Raw genomic sequence first — 21,421 nt, forward strand, 5'->3', positions numbered from 1 at the left:
GTACAAAATACGGTAGAGGTCAAAAGCTCTTGTTAGAACCGTTTTCAAAATATTCTGGAATGGCCAACCATCCACAATTTGATTCCCATGTAATCGGAACAAAAATCTTGAAATTGGAGCCGTCATACCGTATAATCCGAGATGAGCCAACCTGCAAATCTCGTTAATAATGATACTTTTAATAATGATACCGTACAATCGTATGAAATTATGAATTCGATGTCTATCAGTTCCTTCAGAAATATGTTCCAAGTGCTTTAAAACCTAGTGTCTAAAATGGCCAAGCTCACAAAACATGTTCACGATTCCATTCTAAGGTTTCATATCTTTTGTTTAAAGCTAACACAAAATCAGCCCCTTTCAAATCAAAATTGTTGGTTATTGTTTTCCCCAAGCTGAGAGTCGTAGGTTGGAATCTCACTGGTCGAGATTTTTTTCGGGTTTAACATTTTATTGACTTCCCATGGAATAGAATATCTTCGTGGCTACCTCACGGTTTTGACATGCAAAAATGGACAATTGGCAAAGAAAACTCGCAGGTAATAACTGTGGAAGAGCTCGTTAGAACACTTAGGCAAGAAGCAGGCTCTATCCCTGTTGATACTTTACGCCAGAAAGAAGAAGAATGCATAATGTGTAGCTTTTTCTTAATACATTGCTAATGGTAATATGTCGCTATTTTAATGATTGGATACTGATTTGAGTGGCTTGACAAAAAAAAAACCTTTTCCACGTTAGTATCTAACAATGAAGAGACATCTTTTGTGAAGCTATGCAAATCCAATCATTTAAATCATTTAAATTAATCGATCAAGAGCATTTGCGTTCACGGTATCATTACGAAACGATCAAAGTGTTGAAAAGTTTTAAGCTGATTCATCATTTTCCTGATTTCCTTTTTTTGTCGAGATCGACCAAATATCTCCTTCTTTTAATTGCTCATTGTTTGTCTTGCCCCTTATTTAATCTGCATCACTTTTCTGATAAATAGCATTCGCGAAACTAATATTCGGGGAGATGGCATTCTGGGAAAAGAAGCAATATCTATTCCGATACATTGAACTCATTTGACCAACCCAGAAGCGAGGGTGTACATATTCTGACGGCCTTGCACCAAGGTCAATTTCCGTTATCGAGATCGTCCATCGGCAGTCGGCACGCACTCGCATAACCTATCTCCGGTAAACGACCGCTCACCTTCCGGTTTGCTGAGCATCTGCCACGATTGGAATGGGAAACAGTTGGGGCTTACCACTGCAATGCGAAAAAGTTGTTTTCACTGTAAGTTTTCATCGACACTCCCCTAGGTGAAATGGTATCCCAAAGTCCCAACTGGGAGCTACGACTGGTTCGTGTGACTGATTGTGCACAGCAAACAAGAAATTGTGATATCACATCACGTGGATATTTCGTAAATTTACATTCGAATTATTGTAAGTAGTTAGGTGAAACAATTTATATCAACCAATTACTCGATTACATACAATTTATTACAAAAAAATAGATAGCAATTTTATGAGGAATTCACGAAAACGACGAAGCTTTAATTTTTTACAGTGTAAATTCTTAGGAACAAAATGGTACCTTTTCACCCCAAACCATGACCAGCGCTGTGGTAGTTACTATGTGGCACACAGTGGCAGCGCACTTCAATGGTAACGTTGCATGTTCGATTTAATTATCACCAGCTCAGGCGGATGGTCAGGCTTGGAACGGGAAACAAGCGTGTGCTCAACAAATGAGCATTTCCTAGAAATTAGCACATTATTGAGACAGTAAAGTAAAAAAGGAAACGTTGTTATATGTGATAACAGAATTTTGAATTTTAATTTGAGATTTAAACAGCGACCTCTCTAAAATTAAATCAATTTAGAATTTCCAAAATAATCTTGAAGGAATTAATCGATTGCGCAATCAATTTTAGTATAAAATCAGTGTTGTGAAAAACTCAATTTCTCACAACTCACGCTTGAGATTTTTCATGCGTGAGTTGTCAATCATGCAACTCAGCAGTCAAAAAATCATGGATGAGTTGGCTCACCTTTTCAACTCATTGTCTCGTATTTCCACAGTATACTCACTCACGGCAATAATTTCTTATTAGTCTGGTAAAAATATGTTAATCCTTTCTAACGTAAACAACAACATTCGGATTTCAAGACTTTTTGCCGGGTTTTGCGACTGAATCATTTTTTACGGTTTGAGTTGATTGAGTTGATTTTGCATCAAAATCTCAAGCGTGAGATTTGCGAAGCAGATCTCTAATGAGTTTGCTCTCACGGGAGAGCGTATTGATTGAGATTTTGAGTTTGAGTCTATCAACACTGTATAAAATCTCCAAGAAATCTTTCAGGAATCACTCCAAACAATTCCATCAATTTCTAACAGCTATTTCTTCTGGATTTGTGGAAATCCCTCCAAGTTCTATTGTTTTAGAATTTTTGTAGTGACAACTATTTTACTTCCCCTATTCCCATATATAAATTCAATAATGAGGCAATTATGCATATAGAAGCAGTCCAGTTTTTGAGGAAATTCCTTTCCATTACATAAAAACGCTATTCTCAGAATTCTTCCGAAATGTTTTTTTTTAGAAATAATTTTGAATGATTGACTAAGGATTTCTTTAAAATATTATTAATATTATATAAGAATATCTCTAATAATCTCTCAAAGTGGGTATTGCTTTTAAAGACATTTTAGACTTTTTCATAAATTCCTTCAATAATTTCTGCAGCAAATTGAGGATTTCTTCTCGAAAGGTAAATTAAGGATTTCTCCTTGAATGTCGCAACACAACACATGGAATTTTAGTAACGATGCTTGTTATATGAGTTGATCCAGATATATCAATAATAATTCCGATGCTATTCCAAAATCTCTATCAGGGGTATCTCCTAAAACTCTTCCGGTTTATAAATGCAGTGGCGCGGAAAATGTGGGCAGGATAGGTAGGACAACGCACGAAAAAACCTGGGTAGGACAGTCAAAGGATTGTCCTAGCCACGATTCAGCAAAATTACAATCAAAACTAGACCAGCAGGAAGCTTGAAAATAAATTAAACTATTTATCATCTGTTCAATATAACAATTACAAACTCGATCAACGTCCTACTTATTCTTATGGAGAATGGTAAGGTGTTTCATGGTTTCTCATGAAGCGAGACATGGTTTGTGCATGACTCCCAAAATATCTGGCTCGTGTGAAGAACGATTAATAATATCTATAGTAAAAATCTTGGTAAACAAACTGTAAGAATTGTTATAATCAACTTCTTTTATCGTTTGAAAAACTAATGGAGCAATCTTCTATGGCATTCCAAAATGAATAAATGGAAGATTTATTAAAAATATCAACGACCAACCATGTATATGTTCTGGGACAAATTTCCGTGAGCATTCCTGGAAGTACTTCATGAGAAGTTTTTGGAACATCTATAGAAAATTATCAGAAGATTCTTGAAGAATCTTTGGTAGAAACTATGGATTAATCTAAAACTAGCCGCATCATGTTATATAAAGCACGAGTGTGGTGGTGCTAGCGATTTCTGAATTGCCGTAGACATTGGAAGTAGAATAAAAAATGCCGTAGACATTGGAAGTAACTAAGAATAGTTCTTGAAAAATGATTTCGTCAAATTCCCACGATCGTTATTTAAAGGCTAAGTAGAATTTTTCGAGAATTTGCTCCAGGAAATCTACGATAACTCCACTAATTCCCTCAGATAATATTAAAATTTGTTTCTATAACTATCCGAAAATTTCCTGCAGATATTTTTTCACTAATCATTCAACCGAATTCTCCAATTGTTACTTAGGAGATCTTATAAAGATTTCCACAGAATTTCTCCAGAGGATTTTCACAAAGATTTATTTACGAGTTTTTGAAAAAAAAAATAGCCTATGGGTTTTCATGTTCACCTGTTCATGTGTTTTTTTTTCGAGAAATAATCCACATTTCCTCCCGAGAACCGAAGAATTCCTTGAGAGGTTCTTCCAACAATTTCTTTTTCTAAGAATTTCTCAATCCAAATATCACCCCTGCAGATTTTCAAAATATTTCTTGAATTGTTTCTCAAAACATATCCCTGCAATCTTCAAAAGTCTATTTAAGTTTTGCACCAGTTAATACTATAGCAGTTTCTTAATAATACCTCCAATCATTCCTGCACAAATTTGTATCGAGATGCTGTCCAATCTTTTTCGAGAAATTCCTTCAGAAAATCCTGCGAAATACTTTCCTGAGGTACGATTAGTTTTTATTTTCGATTATCTCAGAAAATTATCTATGAAATGTTCTATGAGACATTTCTGGAAGAATTGACAAAAAGAACTTTCAAGACTTACTTTAGAAAATCTCATAGAATTAGTGGAAGATTTTTTGTAGAAATCTAAGAAGGAATCTCTGGAACAATTACTGAAGGTATCTTCAGATAAACTTTTAGATAAAATTTCGAAAGGCAATTTCACAGGAAATGTCCAAGGGAAGTACATGTTGAATCACTGGATAAAATCAATCTTGGAGAAATTAGGACCTTCTTGAAAATTTTCTAAAAGGATTTTTGGAGGAATTTTGATGATTTCCAAAATAATCTTAGGAGAAATCCCATATCTGTAGTACTCCTTGGGAAAATCCAGACTGAATTCTTCAGATATCCTTAGCCAAATTCTTGGAGAAATTCCCTAGAAATATTCGTGGTGGAATTTCTTGGGAAATACCTAATAGCTAAATGTACACCTTTAGAAATTTCCGAAGTCATATCTAAACATACCTGAAATAATTTTTGATGAAATTCCTCTAGCAGATCATGAAAAAACACATACAGTAATACTTGTTGTAATGTAAAAAAAAATTCTTAAATCTTAGTGATATATATGTTCTGAAGGCATAAGACTTTTATTTCTTGGCTTCACTGTGCACAAAATACTTGCCAACGTTTGTCCTGTCCATAAACGTGGGCACGCCTCTGTAAATATGAAAGTGCTCTTCGAAGAGCTGAGAAGCAGGCTCCATCTCAGTGGGAACGTAATGCAGAGAAGAACAAAAAAAAGGAGAGCCCTATGAATCCTTGAAGGTTATTAGAGAATTGCTAGAGATACTTTAGGAAAAGCAATTCTGATCAGATATCGTAAGAAGCTCCTAATGCTTTTCCGGAAAAAGTGAGAGGGAATCTCAGAAAAAAAAAAACATTTATTTATTTCTGATGAAATTTTCAAAGAATTCTTAAATGAATCTGTGAAGGCATTCTTAAAAGAATCACTGGATGAATCCCAGGAAAAATCCTTCAGGAATCCTAGAAGACATTTCTGAAAGAATTCCTAGCTAAATGCTATAAAAAAGTCTAGATGATTTGTGACGGAATTCTCAATTAGAGTTTTAGAGTCAAGATTCTCGGTAAGCATTCAAAAACAAACAATCTTTGCGGACTGAATCTCAGGGAGAATATCTATAGATATCCCTGAAATTCATGATATATTGCTATTGATTTTTTAGTCATAGGGAAATCAAGACAGGAATAATGAAAAAATGGACAAATCTTTGAATGAATTCTTAGTGGAATTCATGGAGAGTTCCTTTAAAACAAATGGGTAATCCCTGTAATTTTTTAATCAACATGTGAAATATTTCTAAGAATTTTGCAGGGCACATAATGAAGATTATCTGAAAAAAAATTAATGAATTTTTAAAACAATTCCACGGATGTGCACTCTTGAAAAAATCTCTGGAAGGATTCCTGATGAAATCTCGGATCCTGGAAGGAATTCCTGATGGAATCCTCGGAAGAACTCCTGATGGAATCCCTGGATTCCTGTAAGGATTCCTTATGGAGTCCCTAGAAGGACTCATGTAATTCCTGGCAGAATTCATAATAGAAGCCCTGGCAGGATTGCTGATGGAATCACTAGAAGGATTCCTGATGAAATCTTTGAAAGGATTCTCGATGGAATCCTCGAAAACCTTCCTGATCGAATTCCTAAAGGCATTTAAATGGAATCCGTAGAATGATCCCTGAAATGATTTTTTATGGAGTTTCTCGGAGGATTTTTGATGAAATTCCTGGAAGGATTCCTGATGGAATCCTTGAATTGTTTCATGGCAAAATACCTGGAAATATTCCTACTAGAATCCTTAAAATGATCGCTGGTGTAATTTCTGAAATTATTCTTGCTAAAACTCCTTAAACAAACATTTTTTGATCCCTGAAATGAATATTATCATAGTTTTCAGAAGGGTTCCTGCTAGAATCCATGGAAGAATTCTTTCTGGTGGAGGTCCTGCTAAAAACTGCTGGAATCCCAAGAGGAAACCCATAAGTGGGAGAATTCCTGATGGATTTTATGGAAACACTCCCGATGGAATCTTTAGATAAATTTCCGATGAAGTTTTTGAGAACATTCCTGTTTAAATCTCCCTGGAAGTTTCCTGAAGGTCACTGAAAAGATTCCTGATGGAATCTCTGAAGGGTTTCCTGGTGAAATCCCTGGAAGGATTCCTGGTGAAGTCTCTGGAAGGATTATTGATGGAATTCCTGGAAGGGTTCCTGATGGAATACTAGAATGGATTACTGATGGAGTACTTGGAAGGACTCCTGATGAAATTTCTGGAAGGACTCCTGATGGAATTCATGGAACGTTTACTGATGGAATCCCTGGAAGCATTCCTGATGTAATTCTTGGTAGGATTCCTGATGGAATCCTTGGAAGGATTTCTTATTAAATTTCTGGATGGATTCCTGATGGAAACCCTGAAAGGATTCGTAATGAAATTTCTGAAAAGATTCGTGATGGAATCCCTGGAAGCATTCCTGGTGGAATCCCTGCAAGGGTTCCTGATGGAATACCTGCAAGGATTCCTGATGGAATTCCTGAAAGGATTCCTAATGGAATCCTTGTAGGAATTCCTAATGGAATCCGTGGAAGAATTTCTGATGCAATCCTTGGAAGGAGTCCTGATAAATTCCTGAAGGATTTCTGATGGAAACCCTAGAAGGACTCCTGATGAAATTTCTTGAAAGATTTCTGATGGAATCGTTGGAAAGATTCCTGATTGAATCCCTGGAAGCATTTCTGATGGAATCCCTCCCAGCATTCCACATGGAATCCCTGCCAGCATTCCTGATGGAATTCCTCGAAGTGTTCCTGATAGAATACCTGAAAGGATTCTGGATGAAATCCCTGGAAGGATTTCTGATGGAATTCTTGGAAGAATTACTGGTGCAATCTCTGCAAGAATTCCTGATGGAATACCTGCAAGGATTCCTGATGGAATTCCTGTAAGGATTCCCAATGGAATCCTTGGAAGAATTCCTAATGTAATCTGTGGAACAATTCCTAATGGATTCCATGGAAGAATTTATAAAGGAACCCTTGGAAGGAGTCCTGATGAATTCCTGAATGATTTCTGATGGAAACCCTGGAAGGACTCCTGATGAAATTTCTGGAAAGATTCTTGATGGAATTGTTGGAATGATTTTTGATGGAATCCCTGGAAGCATTCCTGATGGAATCCCTGCAAGGATTCCTGATGCAATTCCTGGAAGTGTTCCGGATGGAATCCTTGGAAGGACTCCTGATGGAATCTCTGGAAGAATTCCTGATGGAATCCTTGGAAGGATTCCTGATGGAAACCCTAAAAGGACTCCTGATGAAATGTCTGGAAGGATTCCTGATGGAATTCCCTTGAATATCTGGAACGATTACTGATGGAATCCCTGGAAGCATTACTGATAGAATCCCTGCAAGGATTCCTGATGGAATTCCTAGAAGGGTTCCTGATAGAATACCTGAAATGATTCCTTATGGAATCCCTGGAAGGATTCCTGATAGAATCCCTGGAACGATTGCTGATGAAATCCCTGGAAGCATTCCTGATGGAATCGCTGGAAGGATTCGTGATGGAATCTGTGGAAGGATTTCTGATAGAATCCCTGGAAGGAGGCCTGAAGGAATTCTTGAATGGTTCCCAATGGATCTTTGGAAGGATTTCGGTATTTCTGGAAGGATTTTTGGACAGAAGCCTTGGTCATTTTTTTTAGCTAGATTTCTGATTTATTTACTAGAAATATAAATGACGGAATTCTTTAAAAGATTTCTGATGAATGCTTTGGAAGGATTTCTGTATTGATTATATGAAGACTGGATTTTCTGGAAAAATGCTTGCTGAAATCTATCCTAAAATTTTTGCTTGAAAACCATCTGGAGTATCTGGAATTTCTTCTGAAATAATTTAAGGATTCCTGTCGGAATCTCTGATATAATCTTTCCTGATAGAATCCTTACAATTACTGATTTAATCGTTGGAAGGATTCCTAATGTAATTCCTGGAAAGGTTCCTGATGGAATTTATTAATGGAATTCATGTAAGGATTCCTGGAAGGGTTTTTGAATGGAATCCCTAGAAAGAATGAAATTCAAGAAGGGGTCCCTGAAAAAAATTCCATAAATTATTTTGAAAATTAAATGCCTAGAAGGAGTTCTGCATGAAATTCCTGAAAGAATTCCTAAATAAAATCCCAATAATGAGTTCTGAATGGAATATATGGAAGGATTTCTGAATGGAATATCTGGAAGGATCTTTCAATTGAATTCTCGAAATAATTTCTTAATGGAATACCAAGAAGAATTCTTTATAAGACTTTCAGTAAGATGTGCTCAATGGGATCATTAGAAAAATTCCTGAATGGAATTCTTTTACGAATTGCTGAATGAAATCCCTAAGAGAGGTCTTGCATGAATCCTCAAACCAATTTCAGAATTTATTTCTGGAAAATGTACTGAATAGAATCCCTAAAATGTTTACTGAACGATATTTTGGGAAGAACTTCTGATTGGGAGCCTCTATGGCTAGATTCCTGATTTATTTACTAGATAGATATATGATGGAGCTCCTGACACGGTTTCTGCTAAATGCTTTTGATTCCCAAGGAACACACATGTCATAATTGATGCATATGAACTCTTATATTACTTGATTTTGTCATATAAGAGTTAATATGCATTAATTATGACATGTGTATTACTCGGGTTAAATTCCTGAATAGAATAACTGGAAAGATTTCTGCTTAAAAATCTAGAAGAATGTCTGCTGAATTGTGATGATATTAGAGATATTAGATATTAGATATTATGAGATATTAGAATTATTGGAGAAATTCGTGCTCGTATTTTTGGAGCAACTGTAGTAGATTTTGCTCAAGAAATTCATAGTAGAAACCTTCTAGACATCCAAGAAGGAAAACATATATAAATTCTTAGATGAAGCTGTTGAGTGTATAAAACGAAGTTTTTCTGGAAAAATCTATAAAGGAACTAGAGGAGACCTCTCTTAAAGTCTAGCCTGCATGCAGTCATTTTATCGTAGAATCTAGTGACTTGAAAATATAGGCATAACTGGAATGATGCTTCTCTTTTATAGTCCTTTATAGTGACTGTCATTTCATCACATCGTTTATTTTCCCAGATTTTCCCAGCTCAACATTCCTCCCCTCTCGGAATCCCCAACGACAATATGTACTCACCTAAGCTCCACATATCAATTGGCGTCCCATACGACAGCCCCAGTATGACCTCCGGTGACCGGTAGAAGCGGGACTGGATGTAGGTGTAGACTTTGCGGTGCGAATAGCACGAGCTGCCAAAATCGATAACCTTTATCAGACTGCTACCTCGTTGTTTGAGTAGAACGTTTTCCTGGAATGGGGAAGCAAAACCAAACGGTGGTGACAAATAGTGATAGGAAAAGGGGGCTTACGTGGAATTATGCCCCGAGGAAAGCCAGCACCGATCCCTAGATATAGGGGAAACACTTACGGGTTTTAGATCACAGTGGATGATGTTTTCCTGATAGAGCAATCGCAAACACTTGACTATCGAGTTGCAAAACCGTCGGATGAGGCTGAGGCTGAATCCTTGGTAGTTGTTCTTTTTTATCAGTTCATACAGGTTCAGGCTGCAAATAGGAATGGAAAGATTCGGTTTTAATCGATGATGAAGAGCATCTGCGTGCTGCCGAGCCATTATTGGCAGTGACAGTTTATCGCATGGCACGTGGAATGATGATTTGGCACAAATCACGATTAAACTTCCTTCAACCCGCGGAGCCAAAGGCCAAGACGACATACCCCACTATGGGCAATCGGGTGGCCGAAAATCGTTAAAATGACTTGTTATAATTCGTTAATTATATTATAGTCAATACATCCAATCTGCTGGTTCCCTGTACAATTTCGATTATTCCGGTCAATTACAGAGTAGCAACTACGAATTGTACGTTCATCAATGCTTATGCTTAAAGGCACCCCCAAATCAAAGGGACTTTTAACGGTTACAGCGACAAACAATCGTTGCGATTTCGCTGATGCTTTGTTGTGAGCACAGTTTGATGCGCGTGTCTAAGCTACAGCGACGGGATTTCGCAGTGATTTTTTTTCAGTTTAGAAGGTTCCAAATAAGAGTGGTTGCAGCGACACAACAACAAAATCGCGGCGATTTTTTTGTCGCTGTAGCTGAAAAAAAAACGCGTAGATTTGGGCAATAAGGTTGTACCTCTTCAACGTAATTAAGCCCTCTGAGCAGAATCTCCAAAAAGAGAATCGAAAGAGTGGATTTGAGAATTGTACCTATTACGTCCACCATAATTTCTTATTTTTTGACAGATATGCGTATTCGCCTGCTACTTGTAGTTTTCTTCGGTGTTGGTTACTCGCAGCCACTAGCGAGTAGATGTGAATAACTGACACTGGAGAAGACTACAAGTGGTGTTCGAAATATGTGTATCTGTCAAACGATAAGTAATTAGGGCAGAACTTAAAGGAACAATACTCAAATCTATTTTTTTAATGTTTTTGAATGTTGATTTGAAAGTTATGGCCACCAGACTATAGGAAACTTCCCATAGTGACCCCATAAGGCATATAGTTATACCTCGGTATGACGTGCGCAATTTTGTCAATAAACAAATCTGGTCCCGGCTTTCGGAGCGCGCTTGTTTACGGTAGCTTTTTCAGCGGTAGTTTCGAACGGGCAAAGTTTCCCAGTTAATCACTTGAAGTTTTAAACCGACATTGTCCTAAGAACGACCTCGGGCACGTTTCTGGTTGGTTGCCATGAACGTGAACGTGAGCTTTCATGTCTGGAGGCAATACATTAGGAGAACGACGACGAGCTTTTAATTTTTATTGCTTTGTGATGCAATTTTGAATCCGAACGGTTATGGATCAAACGTCAATTAGCTACGGGGTGGGCGATTATGGGCAAGTTTTAAGACGTTTTCGTGGACGTGACTAATGCAAACGATAATTGGGCATAAAGATGGTGGTTGATTGCTCCTAAGATGGCATGTTTTCTGATAATTCAATTTCAAATTTTAGGACATGGCATTTGCAACATTGATTGGTAATTATTGTTAAAATCCGTAGTTATTATCCGTAGTGGAAATAAGTTACCCATGAACTACTTGGAGTACAGGTTATCACATCTACACGCGTAACGAGTGACATTTCAGAATCTTGCAAACTATGATAACTTCCAAACAGGCTCATATAGTTAGGCTGTACCATTGAACCAATGCAAATTTTGAGGTTTTTGCTCCCCTATGCATAAACGGTTGCTTTATGGTGGAAATCATTCTCCCAAAGTTTGAAGTGATTTAGAAGGAATTTGGTTGTGCACACGTCATTTGAAGTTTACGTGGAAATTACTATGGAAAAGGCAAATCCTTTGTGAAAGGCCATTTCATCCTCATTAATTTCAATTTTCATACACCTCATAAAACATGCACAAATCATCCAATTAAATCCAAAAAATCTAACATTTTTTTCTCGACTACCTTTATCTCAGAAGATACAAAAGCCGTTGGCAGCGTCATTCGATCCCCGCTGAGCATCATTCTAATATTCAACCTCGAAATGAAAATGAAAAACCCTCGACATTCACCAACAAGCAAGGCAAAACTCATGATTTATATATTTTCGCTCCAGAAGCTTCAGGACTGCAAGTTGAGCCTTTGGCAGGGAAAATGTTTTGACGACGAACACAAACTGGACGTGTTTTGCTTACCATGTTGTACCTTTTTTGGGATGGCACTCTTAATGATTTTGTGTATTTGTATTCTTGGGCCATTTGGTATCTGAAAACCGTCTCTCGCTATAAATGAAAAGGATGATTATTTTTAGTTGCTTAATGTCACTTTTTTTAGCTGAATGTTATGCAGAAAGCTTTTTCAGAGTGACCTTTGAATTGAATCACAGCACAGTTGTTATATATATAGATCCAAACGCTAGATATTTTATTTGTACTTGATTTCTAAAATAGTGAAATTTTATAGAAGATTGGTATCAAATTAGACTTCATCTTCTTCTTTTTGGCGGTTTTTTTATTTCTGCATTAGTATTATTTCAAACGTTACATTAATTTTTTTTATATCTAGTTGTTCAGTGTTAGATAACACCATCATCCTTATTTTGTAAAACTAATTTAAGCTTCCATTAACATTTTGTTAACAACATATTACATTTCATTTGCGGTATCAGTTCAGAAATTGTACAGGTTAGTTAATTGCACCTGCTTGTAGGAGAAAACTATTCTTTCAATTAACTCAACCTAGATATATAAGCATAAGCATAAGCATAGATGATCGTACAATTCGTATTTGCTACTTCGTGATTGACTAGAAAAATCAAAAATGCACAGAGAACCAATGAGCGGGGCTTGGGATCAGCTAACCATTCTCAATGTGCACAATTCGAGAGCTCAGAATATAATGAAGTCAATAACGGCACCGGCCACGTCCTTACGGTCATCGAGGAGAGGAAGGAATGTTAGTGTGACTACCGTTGTTACCAGAGATCGAGATCACCACTGCATCTCCACGGTTGTCGCAGGAAGGATTTATGTTAGTGGGAAGGGTTGAAAAGTTACATGATCAAGAATTGCCTTGGTAAGTGATGCGACCCGAGAAATTTTGATTTTAAATATAACTATTTTTATGGCTTCATTATAAACGTAGACAAATGTATGTCGGCATCTGTGGTGAAAAAGTTATTGTTTATTAAAAATATAATTTTTTTAATTTTCATTTGATGAGTGTTCTTGAAGAAAGTTTTTGCCGACACAGAGTGACGAACTATTCATTATTTATTTATTTAATTCAAGTCAAACACATTTTTTTAATTTAATTATCTTCGGTCCTTGAGCGTTGCGCTAATATCTGATTAGTTAGCTGTATTCATGAAAAACGTTAAAATGCAGTTCAACGGAAAAAACCCGGTTTCAAATCGCGGCGAGTTGAGGTACGACGCGAGTGAGTTGTGCGCTGTCCAGTTTAGTGGCGGTGCGACAATACTTTCGATCATGAAAATTCCGTAACCAAAACGTTGAAAACAATCCCAGGAGGTGGAATACGAGAAAACTCAAACAATTTTATTATGTTGACAATGAAATAATAAAAGCATCTTTTTGGCCTGATATTATGGAACAAACTCATCAAAGAATTCGAATGAGGCCAGTCCTTCGCTGCAATCTCCAGAAAACTTTCTAACATACATTTTACAATCAGGCCGATGTATCAAACACAGCACAAAAAACACATTTCCACTATTTTTCAATTCACACTACTACACATTATTACTTTAATCAATTTAAAAGCTTATTCAATATTCGGCTTAAAGAAGCCCATAAACGGAAACGGAAGATTGATTTTGTCGGTAGAGAAATGTTTTCGCGTACGTTATGAAGCTTGGCACTCTTCGATTTGAATTAATTTTACCTATGTAGGTAGATATGTAATGGGAAGTATGCACTTCAACAGAAAAGTAAACGCCTGTCTCGATGTGTTGAAAATTTCTTGCTAGAAATGCTCAAGAAAACATTTTTCTTTAAAAGAAATGTCAATTCAAATGGAGCTCACATTTCTTGACCATTTCTTCCGCAGAAATTTTTGCTTTTCCTGAGCGGAACAACATACTTATAGCTAAACGCATTAACAGTGGCAATAGAAGATTGCAACGATTTTTGTCTTAAATCATTAATAATATTATTCCACATTTATTTCAATATTGGATATTCTATGTAACTCATTAGTACTACATCAGGAAGGAAGCTTCAGAAAGTCAGAATTTTCAAAATTTTGTTTTAAGATAAATCTTCCATTTTTGCAAGTATGAAGAAAAAATATCCAAACTTTTTTTGCAATCTACTACCGATTAAACGCAGGCTTCGTCATATGTGAAAATATTGTATAATATTGGTCCTAAAATGCTAGCTTACAGAAAGTCTCTCTGACTAGGGTTCTGATAATTAACCTGAAGTGTACGATTTATTATTTTTTCATTTTATAATCAAGCCGAACTCGGTCAAATGCATTTTCTATGCCTAGAATAGCAAGAATACACGACACTGAAAACGGCCTTACAGTTGAGGTCGAAATACGCGTATCTGTTAAAAGATACAAACTCTAGTGGAACTAAATGGTATAGTACTAAATTCGTTTTTTGTTCGAAATTCAAACCTACTACATACTATTAACATTCCCATGGGCTGCAAAATGGTGAGTCGACAACTAGGAAGGAGCATCCAACACAGCTCTGATCCTCATAAGTTCCTACCTCACGTTTCCACGGGTCAAAGCTAAGGGTTGCGTACTTAGCTGGTAGTGCAGCCTGCGGGCACTGTTGTCCTTCTGAAATCATCTAGATTGAGGAGGTACGTCTCGAGCGTTTGTTCACCAAGTTGTACGGCTCAAACCGCGTCTGTTCTGGTATCCAACGGCTGCGTGAGAAATGTTGAATCGCGCCCAGCTAAATCTAAGGTGATAGACCCATCAGCGCGTTTGTCCTAGTGTTAGTTGAGACGTTAAACAGAGCTGGCACGATGGCGCTCGGGTGAGAAGGGAGTGTTAGCGTAGGCCCAATAAGCCACCCGTTCAAAACCATATTGCAAATAACATAGGAGATAATACGAGCCGGAACAATCGACAAAGACCCACGCGACAGAATAAGGATGACAATTGGAAACATAGAACATGGAACTGCAAGCTACTTGGTTTCGCAGGTTGCGACAGGATAATCTTTGACGAACTAGTGTTGGGCAAGATGCGGCAACGCGTTATCGGGTGGCAACCGATCAACGCAAGGGTGTGCAAGATAAGGATAAAAGGTCGTTTCTTCAACTACAGCATTATCAACACACACTGCCCACACTAAGGGAGACCCAACGATAAGAATAATTCCAGAGGATCGCAACATGTTTAAATCTTAATGAAACTTTCACAACTTGCTTATCACTATGAAATCTTACCGAAAAAATATAAAAATGATCAAAACAAGTTGCCTTTTTGTGTTCAATGGTGCGAAAGTCTGTAGTGGGACTGAAATGTGATTACTTTTCGTTATGGGACAATTTGGCTTGCTGTTTTTCTTGTTTTTCCAAACAAATCATACTATTTCGTTAGTGCAGCTTGAAGAGCATTAGAAGAGATGTTGAAAACTGAAATCAACTCAAATTTGACGAAAATGCAGATGGGACTGACTTGCGATTCACGGCAGTACGGGACTCAGAAATAGCCCAAGATTACGCGCAGCAGTTGGAAGTGGCCCTACCAACGGAAGAGCAGCTTGGCGCCCTTACTCTTGAAGATGGCTGGAGGCATATACGATCCGCCTTAGGTAGCACCGCAACAACAGCACTAGGTTCAGCGGCCTCGAATCAAAGAAACGACTGATACGACGGCGAATGCGAGAAGTTGAAGGATGAGAAGAATGCAGCATGGGCGAGAATGCTGCAACACTGCACGAGAGCGAACGAGGCACGGTATAAACAGGCAAGGAACAGACAATACTGGATCAGCCGGAGAAAGAAGCGTCAACAAGAAGAACGAGATCGCGAAGCGATGGAAGAGCTGTTCCACACTAAAGACACACGAAAGTTCTACGAGAAGCTGAACCGTTTGCTTGGTTTGGTGAACAACAGGCTTTGTGCCACAAGCCGATACGTGCAGAGACTGTGACGGAAATCTTCTCACGAACGAACGTGGCGGCAGCACTACGATGAGCATCTTAATAGTGGCGATGTACTTGCAAGAGCGCTGCACTGCGCTGTAGGAAGTATTACCGGAGGAGTGGATGGAAGGTGTCGTATGTCGTATATCTACAAAGAGAGCGACAAATTGGTGTCATGTCTACCTATCTCAAGTGGTATTAATTATTCCTTACGATTTTGGTACCATTTACATGTTCGTACCTACTGGTTTTCTGAGCTATAAATACTGGCTCCCGTAGGCGCAGAAGGGAGACTTCCCGGACTGTGGACTGATTAACATATTGTTTTATTCTTTATTTACAGGATATAAAAGTGGCGACGAGGATCATGGAAACGTGCGTTGGCGATTATCGTTTTTCTTTGAGGTGGCGAGTTTTCCTATTTTATTTATTTGAGTATGGTGAAATTACCAATTTTATCTATTTAAGTATGGTGAAATTACCAATTTGAGTTGAACTAAATTGTTCTTTAGAGCTGACGAAATTGTCGTATATTGTGAACATAGTTGTTCTTTTGAGAAGCGATTGCTATAGGTATTGAGATGAACGAAATTGTTCTTTAGTGTTGACGAAGTTGTCAAATGTTATGTTGAGCAGTATGAATCCAATGATTTGAATGTTTTGTTGTAGTCATGAAATACTTTGAAGATACAATTGTGGTATTTTTGGGTGTAATTTCGATTGTTCGTTGTATGAGTTGCTGTAACGTGAATGTGGCTTTTTGAAGAGTTATTAGAAAGTTTCTGAAGGGGAAAGGACTGTCATGTCTACCTATCCAAGTGGTATTAATTATTCCTTACGATTTTGGTACCATTTACATGTTCGTACCTACTGGTTTTCTGAGCTATAAATACAGTCTCCCGTAGGCGCAGAAGGGAGACTTCCCGGACTGTGGACTGATTAACATATTGTTTTATTCTTTACAGGATATAAAAATTGGATTGCGCCAATTATCGTACGATCACAATTTTGAGCGCCGCCTTTAAGGTACTCTCCTATATTTCATACCGCGCCGTCTATCACCAATTGCTAGAGAGTTCGTTGGGCGACATCAGGCAAGATTTATGGGCGAATGAGCTACAATGGACCATATATTAGCCATCCACCAGGTGTTGCAGAAATGCCGCGAATACAATGTACCCACAGATAATTGATTCATCGATTTTAAATCGGCCTATAATACTATCGATCGGGATCAGCTATGGCAGATTATGTACGAATACGGTTTCCCGGACAAACTGATAAGATTGAGCAAAGCGACGATGGAGCGAGTGATGTGCGTAGTCCGAGTATCAGGGACACTCTGGAGTCCCTTCGAATCTCGCAGAGGGTTAAGGCAAGGTGATGGCACGAAACATGGACCTTACGTGCAGAGGATCAACGCGCCTTTGGTGTTTTCGAACGGAAGGTGCTGCGGATCATCTACGCCGGAGTGCAGATTGAAGACGGGACGTGGAGAATGTGGATGAACCATGAATTGCACCTGCTGCTGGGAGAATCAACCATCGTCCACCTCGCAAACATTGGGAGGCTGCGGTGGGCCGGGCATGTCAACAGAATGTCAGATAGCAATCCGGTGAAAATGGTTCTCGAATACAACCCGACCGGCACAAGACAACATGGTGCGCAGTGGGCAAGATGGGTCGATCAAATTGAGAACGAACTGCGGACCCTTCGCAGAATGCGTGGCTGGCAACAAGCAGCCATCGACCGAGTCGAATGGAGACGTCTCCTACGTACAGCCGATGCCAGCCAGGCCTTAGCCTGACGGTAAGATGGTAAGTTACTATTACCATTCCCTGCACTGGTTGGAATATTGAGCAGCTCACCATTATCATTCATAGAACGAGGATTCCAATATCAAGACATGAACTCACTCTAGTCACTGTGGCGCTTCCCATTCTCTCATAAATACTTACTTACTTACTTACTTATTTGGCTTTACATCAATTATCTTGATAAAGCCTCGCCAACAATATTTCGCCAATTCCCTCGGTTCATGGCCGCTTCTCTCCATCCTCGACTGTGACCCACGCTCTCCAGGTCCTGGTGTACCTGATCAATCCACCTAGCTCGCTGCGCCCCACGCCTTCTTGTTCCGACCGGATTCGTGGCGAACACCATCTTTACAGGGTTGTTGTCCGGCATTCTTGCAACATGTCCTGCCCAGCGTATCCTTCCAGCTTTAGCTACCTTCACGATACTGGGTTCGCCGTAGAGTTGAGCGAGCTCGTGGTTCATCCTTCGCCGCCACACGCCGTTCTCCTGCACGCCGCCGAAGATCGTCCTTAGCACTCGGCGTTCGAAAACCCCAAGAGCTTGCAAGTCCTCCTCGAGCATAGTCCACGCCTCATGCCCATAGAGGACTACCGGTCTTATGAGCGTTTTGTACATCGTGCATTTGGTGCGGGGGTGAATCTTTCTTGACCGCAGTTTCTTCTGGAGCCCATAGTAGGCACGACTTCCGCTGATGATGCGCCTCCGTATTTCCCGACTAACATTGTTGTCAGCCGTCAACAAGGATCCGAGGTAGACGAACTCGTCCACCACCTCGAAGGTATCCCCGTCTATCGTAACACTGCTTCCTAGGCGGGTCCTGTCGCGCTCAGTTCCGCCAACCAGCATGTACTTTGTTTTCGACGCATTCACCATTAGCCCGACTCTTGTTGCTTCGCGTTTCAGGCGGGTGAACAAATCTGCCACCGTTTCAAATTTTCTCCCAATAATATCCATGTCGTCCGCGAAGCAAACAAACTGTCCGGATCTCGTGAAAATCGTGCCTCGGCTGTTAAGTCCGGCTCTCCGCATGACACCTTCAAGCGCAATATTGAACAACAGGCACGAAAGTCCATCGCCCTGTCGTAGTCCCCGCCGAGACTCGAACGAACTGGAGTGTTCGCCCGAGATCTTCACGCAGTTTTGCACACCGTCCATCGTTGCTCTGATCAATCTTGTGAGCTTCCCGGGAAAGCTGTTCTCGTCCATGATTTTCCATAGCTCTATGCGGTCGATACTATCGTATGCCGCCTTGAAATCGATGAACAAATGGTGCGTAGGGACCTGGTACTCACGGCATTTCTGGAGGATTTGCCGCACGGAAAAGATCTGGTCCGTTGTCGAGCGGCCGTCGATGAAACCTGCTTGATAACTTCCCACGAACTCGTTTGCTATAGGTGATAGACGACGGAAGAGAATCTGGGATAGCACTTTATAGGCGGCGTTTAGGATGGTGATTGCACGATAATTTTCACACTCCAGTTTGTCGCCCTTTTTGTAGATAGGGCATATAACGCCTTGCTTCCACTCCTCCGGTAGCTGTTCCGTTTCCCAGATTCTGACTATCAGCCGATGCAGACAAGCGGCCAACCTTTCCGGGCCCATCTTGATGAGTTCGGCTCCGATACCATCCTTGCCAGCGGCTTTGTTGTTCTTGAGCTGTTGAATGGCATCCTTAACTTCCCCCATCGTGGGAGCTGGTTGATTTCCGCTATCCGCTGTGCTGACGTAGCCATCGCCTTCGCTGTCCTGACCTTCTGTGCCTGTGTTCTCTGCGCCATTCAGGTGTTCATCGTAGTGCTGCTTCCACCTTTCGATCACCTCGCGTCCGTCCGTCAAGATGCTCCCATCCTTATCCCGGCACATCTCAGCTCGCGGCACGAAGCCTTTGCGGGATGTGTTGAGCTTCTGATAGAACTTCCGCGTTTCTTGAGAACGGTACAGCAACTCCATCTCTTGGCATTCCACCTCTTCCAGGCGGCGCTTTTTGTCCCGGAATAGGCGGGTTTGCTGTTTCCGCTTCAGTCTGTATCGTTCCACGTTTTGCCGCGTACCATGCTGCAGCATTGCAGCCCGCGCTGCATTCTTCTCCTCTAAAACCTCTTGGCACTCCTCGTCGAACCAATCGTTTCTTGAGCTCCGTTCCACATATCCGACAACGCTTTCGGCAGCGTCGTTAATGGCTGCTTTGACTGTCCTCCAGCAGTCCTCAAGAGGGGCCCTATCGAGCTCGCCCTCATCCGGCAACGCTGCCTCAAGATGCTGCGCGTACGCATTGGCGACATCCGGTTGTTTCAGCCGCTCGAGATTGTACCGGGGCGGGCGTCGGTACCGTACATTGTTGATGACGGATAGTTTTGGGCGCAGTTTCACCATCACCAGGTAGTGGTCGGAGTCAATGTTGGCGCCACGATAGGTTCTGACGTCGGTTATGTCGGAGAAGTGCCGTCCATCGATCAAAACGTGGTCGATTTGCGATTCTGTCTGCTGAGGTGATCTCCAGGTGTACCGATACGGGAGGCTGTGCTGGAAATAGGTGCTACAAATGGCCATGTTCTTGGAGGCGGCAAAATCTATCAGTCGTAGGCCGTTCTCGTTCGTCAGCCGGTGGGCGCTGAACTTTCCAATCGTCGGTCTGAACTCCTCCTCCTGGCCAACCTGAGCATTCAAATCTCCTATGATGATCTTGACGTCGTGGCTTGGGCAGCGGTCGTACTCGCGTTCGAGCTGCGCGTAAAATGCGTCCTTGTCATCATCAGTGCTTCCGGAGTGTGGGCTATGCACGTTGATTATGCTGAAGTTAAAGAATCGGCCTTTGATTCTTAACTTGCACATTCGTTCATTGATCGGCCACCACCCGATCACGTGCCTTTGCATATCACCCATCACTATAAAAGCTGTTCCCAGCTCGCGTGTGTTGCCGCAGCTCTGGTAGATAGTATGATTACCTCTAAACGTTCGCACCAATGTTCCTGTCCAGCACACCTCCTGCAGTATGCGAGTACTTCCAATGAAGTTGAGAGATTTGCAGTTCCACGTACCGAGTTTCCAATCGCTAGTCCATTTTCGTCGCTGTGGTCTTTGCCGATTGTTCCGGTCCGTATTCTCTCGTTGACGTTCCTGTGCTGATGTGTTTTTACGGCTGGCTCGCAGGGCCTGACACCAACCCCCTAAATTTCCGGAGGACCATTCCCCCTAAATGTTCGGAGGGCCATAGTGCGCAGTTTAGCTTAGAGTCCTTCTCTGGCACTCGGACGATGATCAGCCGCCCCTGACATGGGGAACAGACGCTGTTGTGAGCCGCTCCTAACGTGGAGTACAGACGCTCCAGGTTTGCAAAAGCAAACCCCCCCTTCCCTGTCAGCATACGACCAAAGTTCCCACCGGGGGTTGGTTACCCGATCTTCCCCAAGGTTAATCGTACCCCGGCCAGTACCACGAGGAGGTAGGGATAGGAGTTGCTGGGCAAGAGGCTAAGGACCGCACAAAGGGGTCTATTTTATTCCTGCAGGTACGCGAGGTACCAATGGTACGCCATGCCCAGCCATTTACCTCTCATAAATACACCATCTAATTAATGAACCACAATTTAGACATGTGTTTACCATCGA

General features: G+C 40.5%; 1 protein-coding gene across 15 annotated transcripts in view; it reads right to left on the reverse strand.

Annotated features, from left to right (window-relative positions):
* Positions 1 to 21,421, reverse strand: part of LOC5570893 (dual specificity tyrosine-phosphorylation-regulated kinase 2) — a 414,629-nt gene that overhangs the window by 36,795 nt on the left and 356,413 nt on the right. For all 15 annotated transcript variants that reach the window (XR_002500512.1, XR_002500511.1, XR_002500510.1 and 12 more), the window contains 2 exons: positions 9,811 to 9,949; positions 9,519 to 9,690 (listed from right to left, as the gene is read on the reverse strand). Coding sequence is in view for 12 of the 15 variants with exons in the window: in XM_021844970.1 (XP_021700662.1) it covers positions 9,519 to 9,690; positions 9,811 to 9,949 (311 nt within the window). In the remaining 3 variants the exon portion in view is untranslated. The remainder of the gene's footprint in view (positions 1 to 9,518; positions 9,691 to 9,810; positions 9,950 to 21,421) is intronic.

This window comes from Aedes aegypti, chromosome 2 (genome assembly GCF_002204515.2).
Source record: "Aedes aegypti strain LVP_AGWG chromosome 2, AaegL5.0 Primary Assembly, whole genome shotgun sequence".
Classification (NCBI taxonomy): domain Eukaryota; kingdom Metazoa; phylum Arthropoda; class Insecta; order Diptera; family Culicidae; genus Aedes; species Aedes aegypti.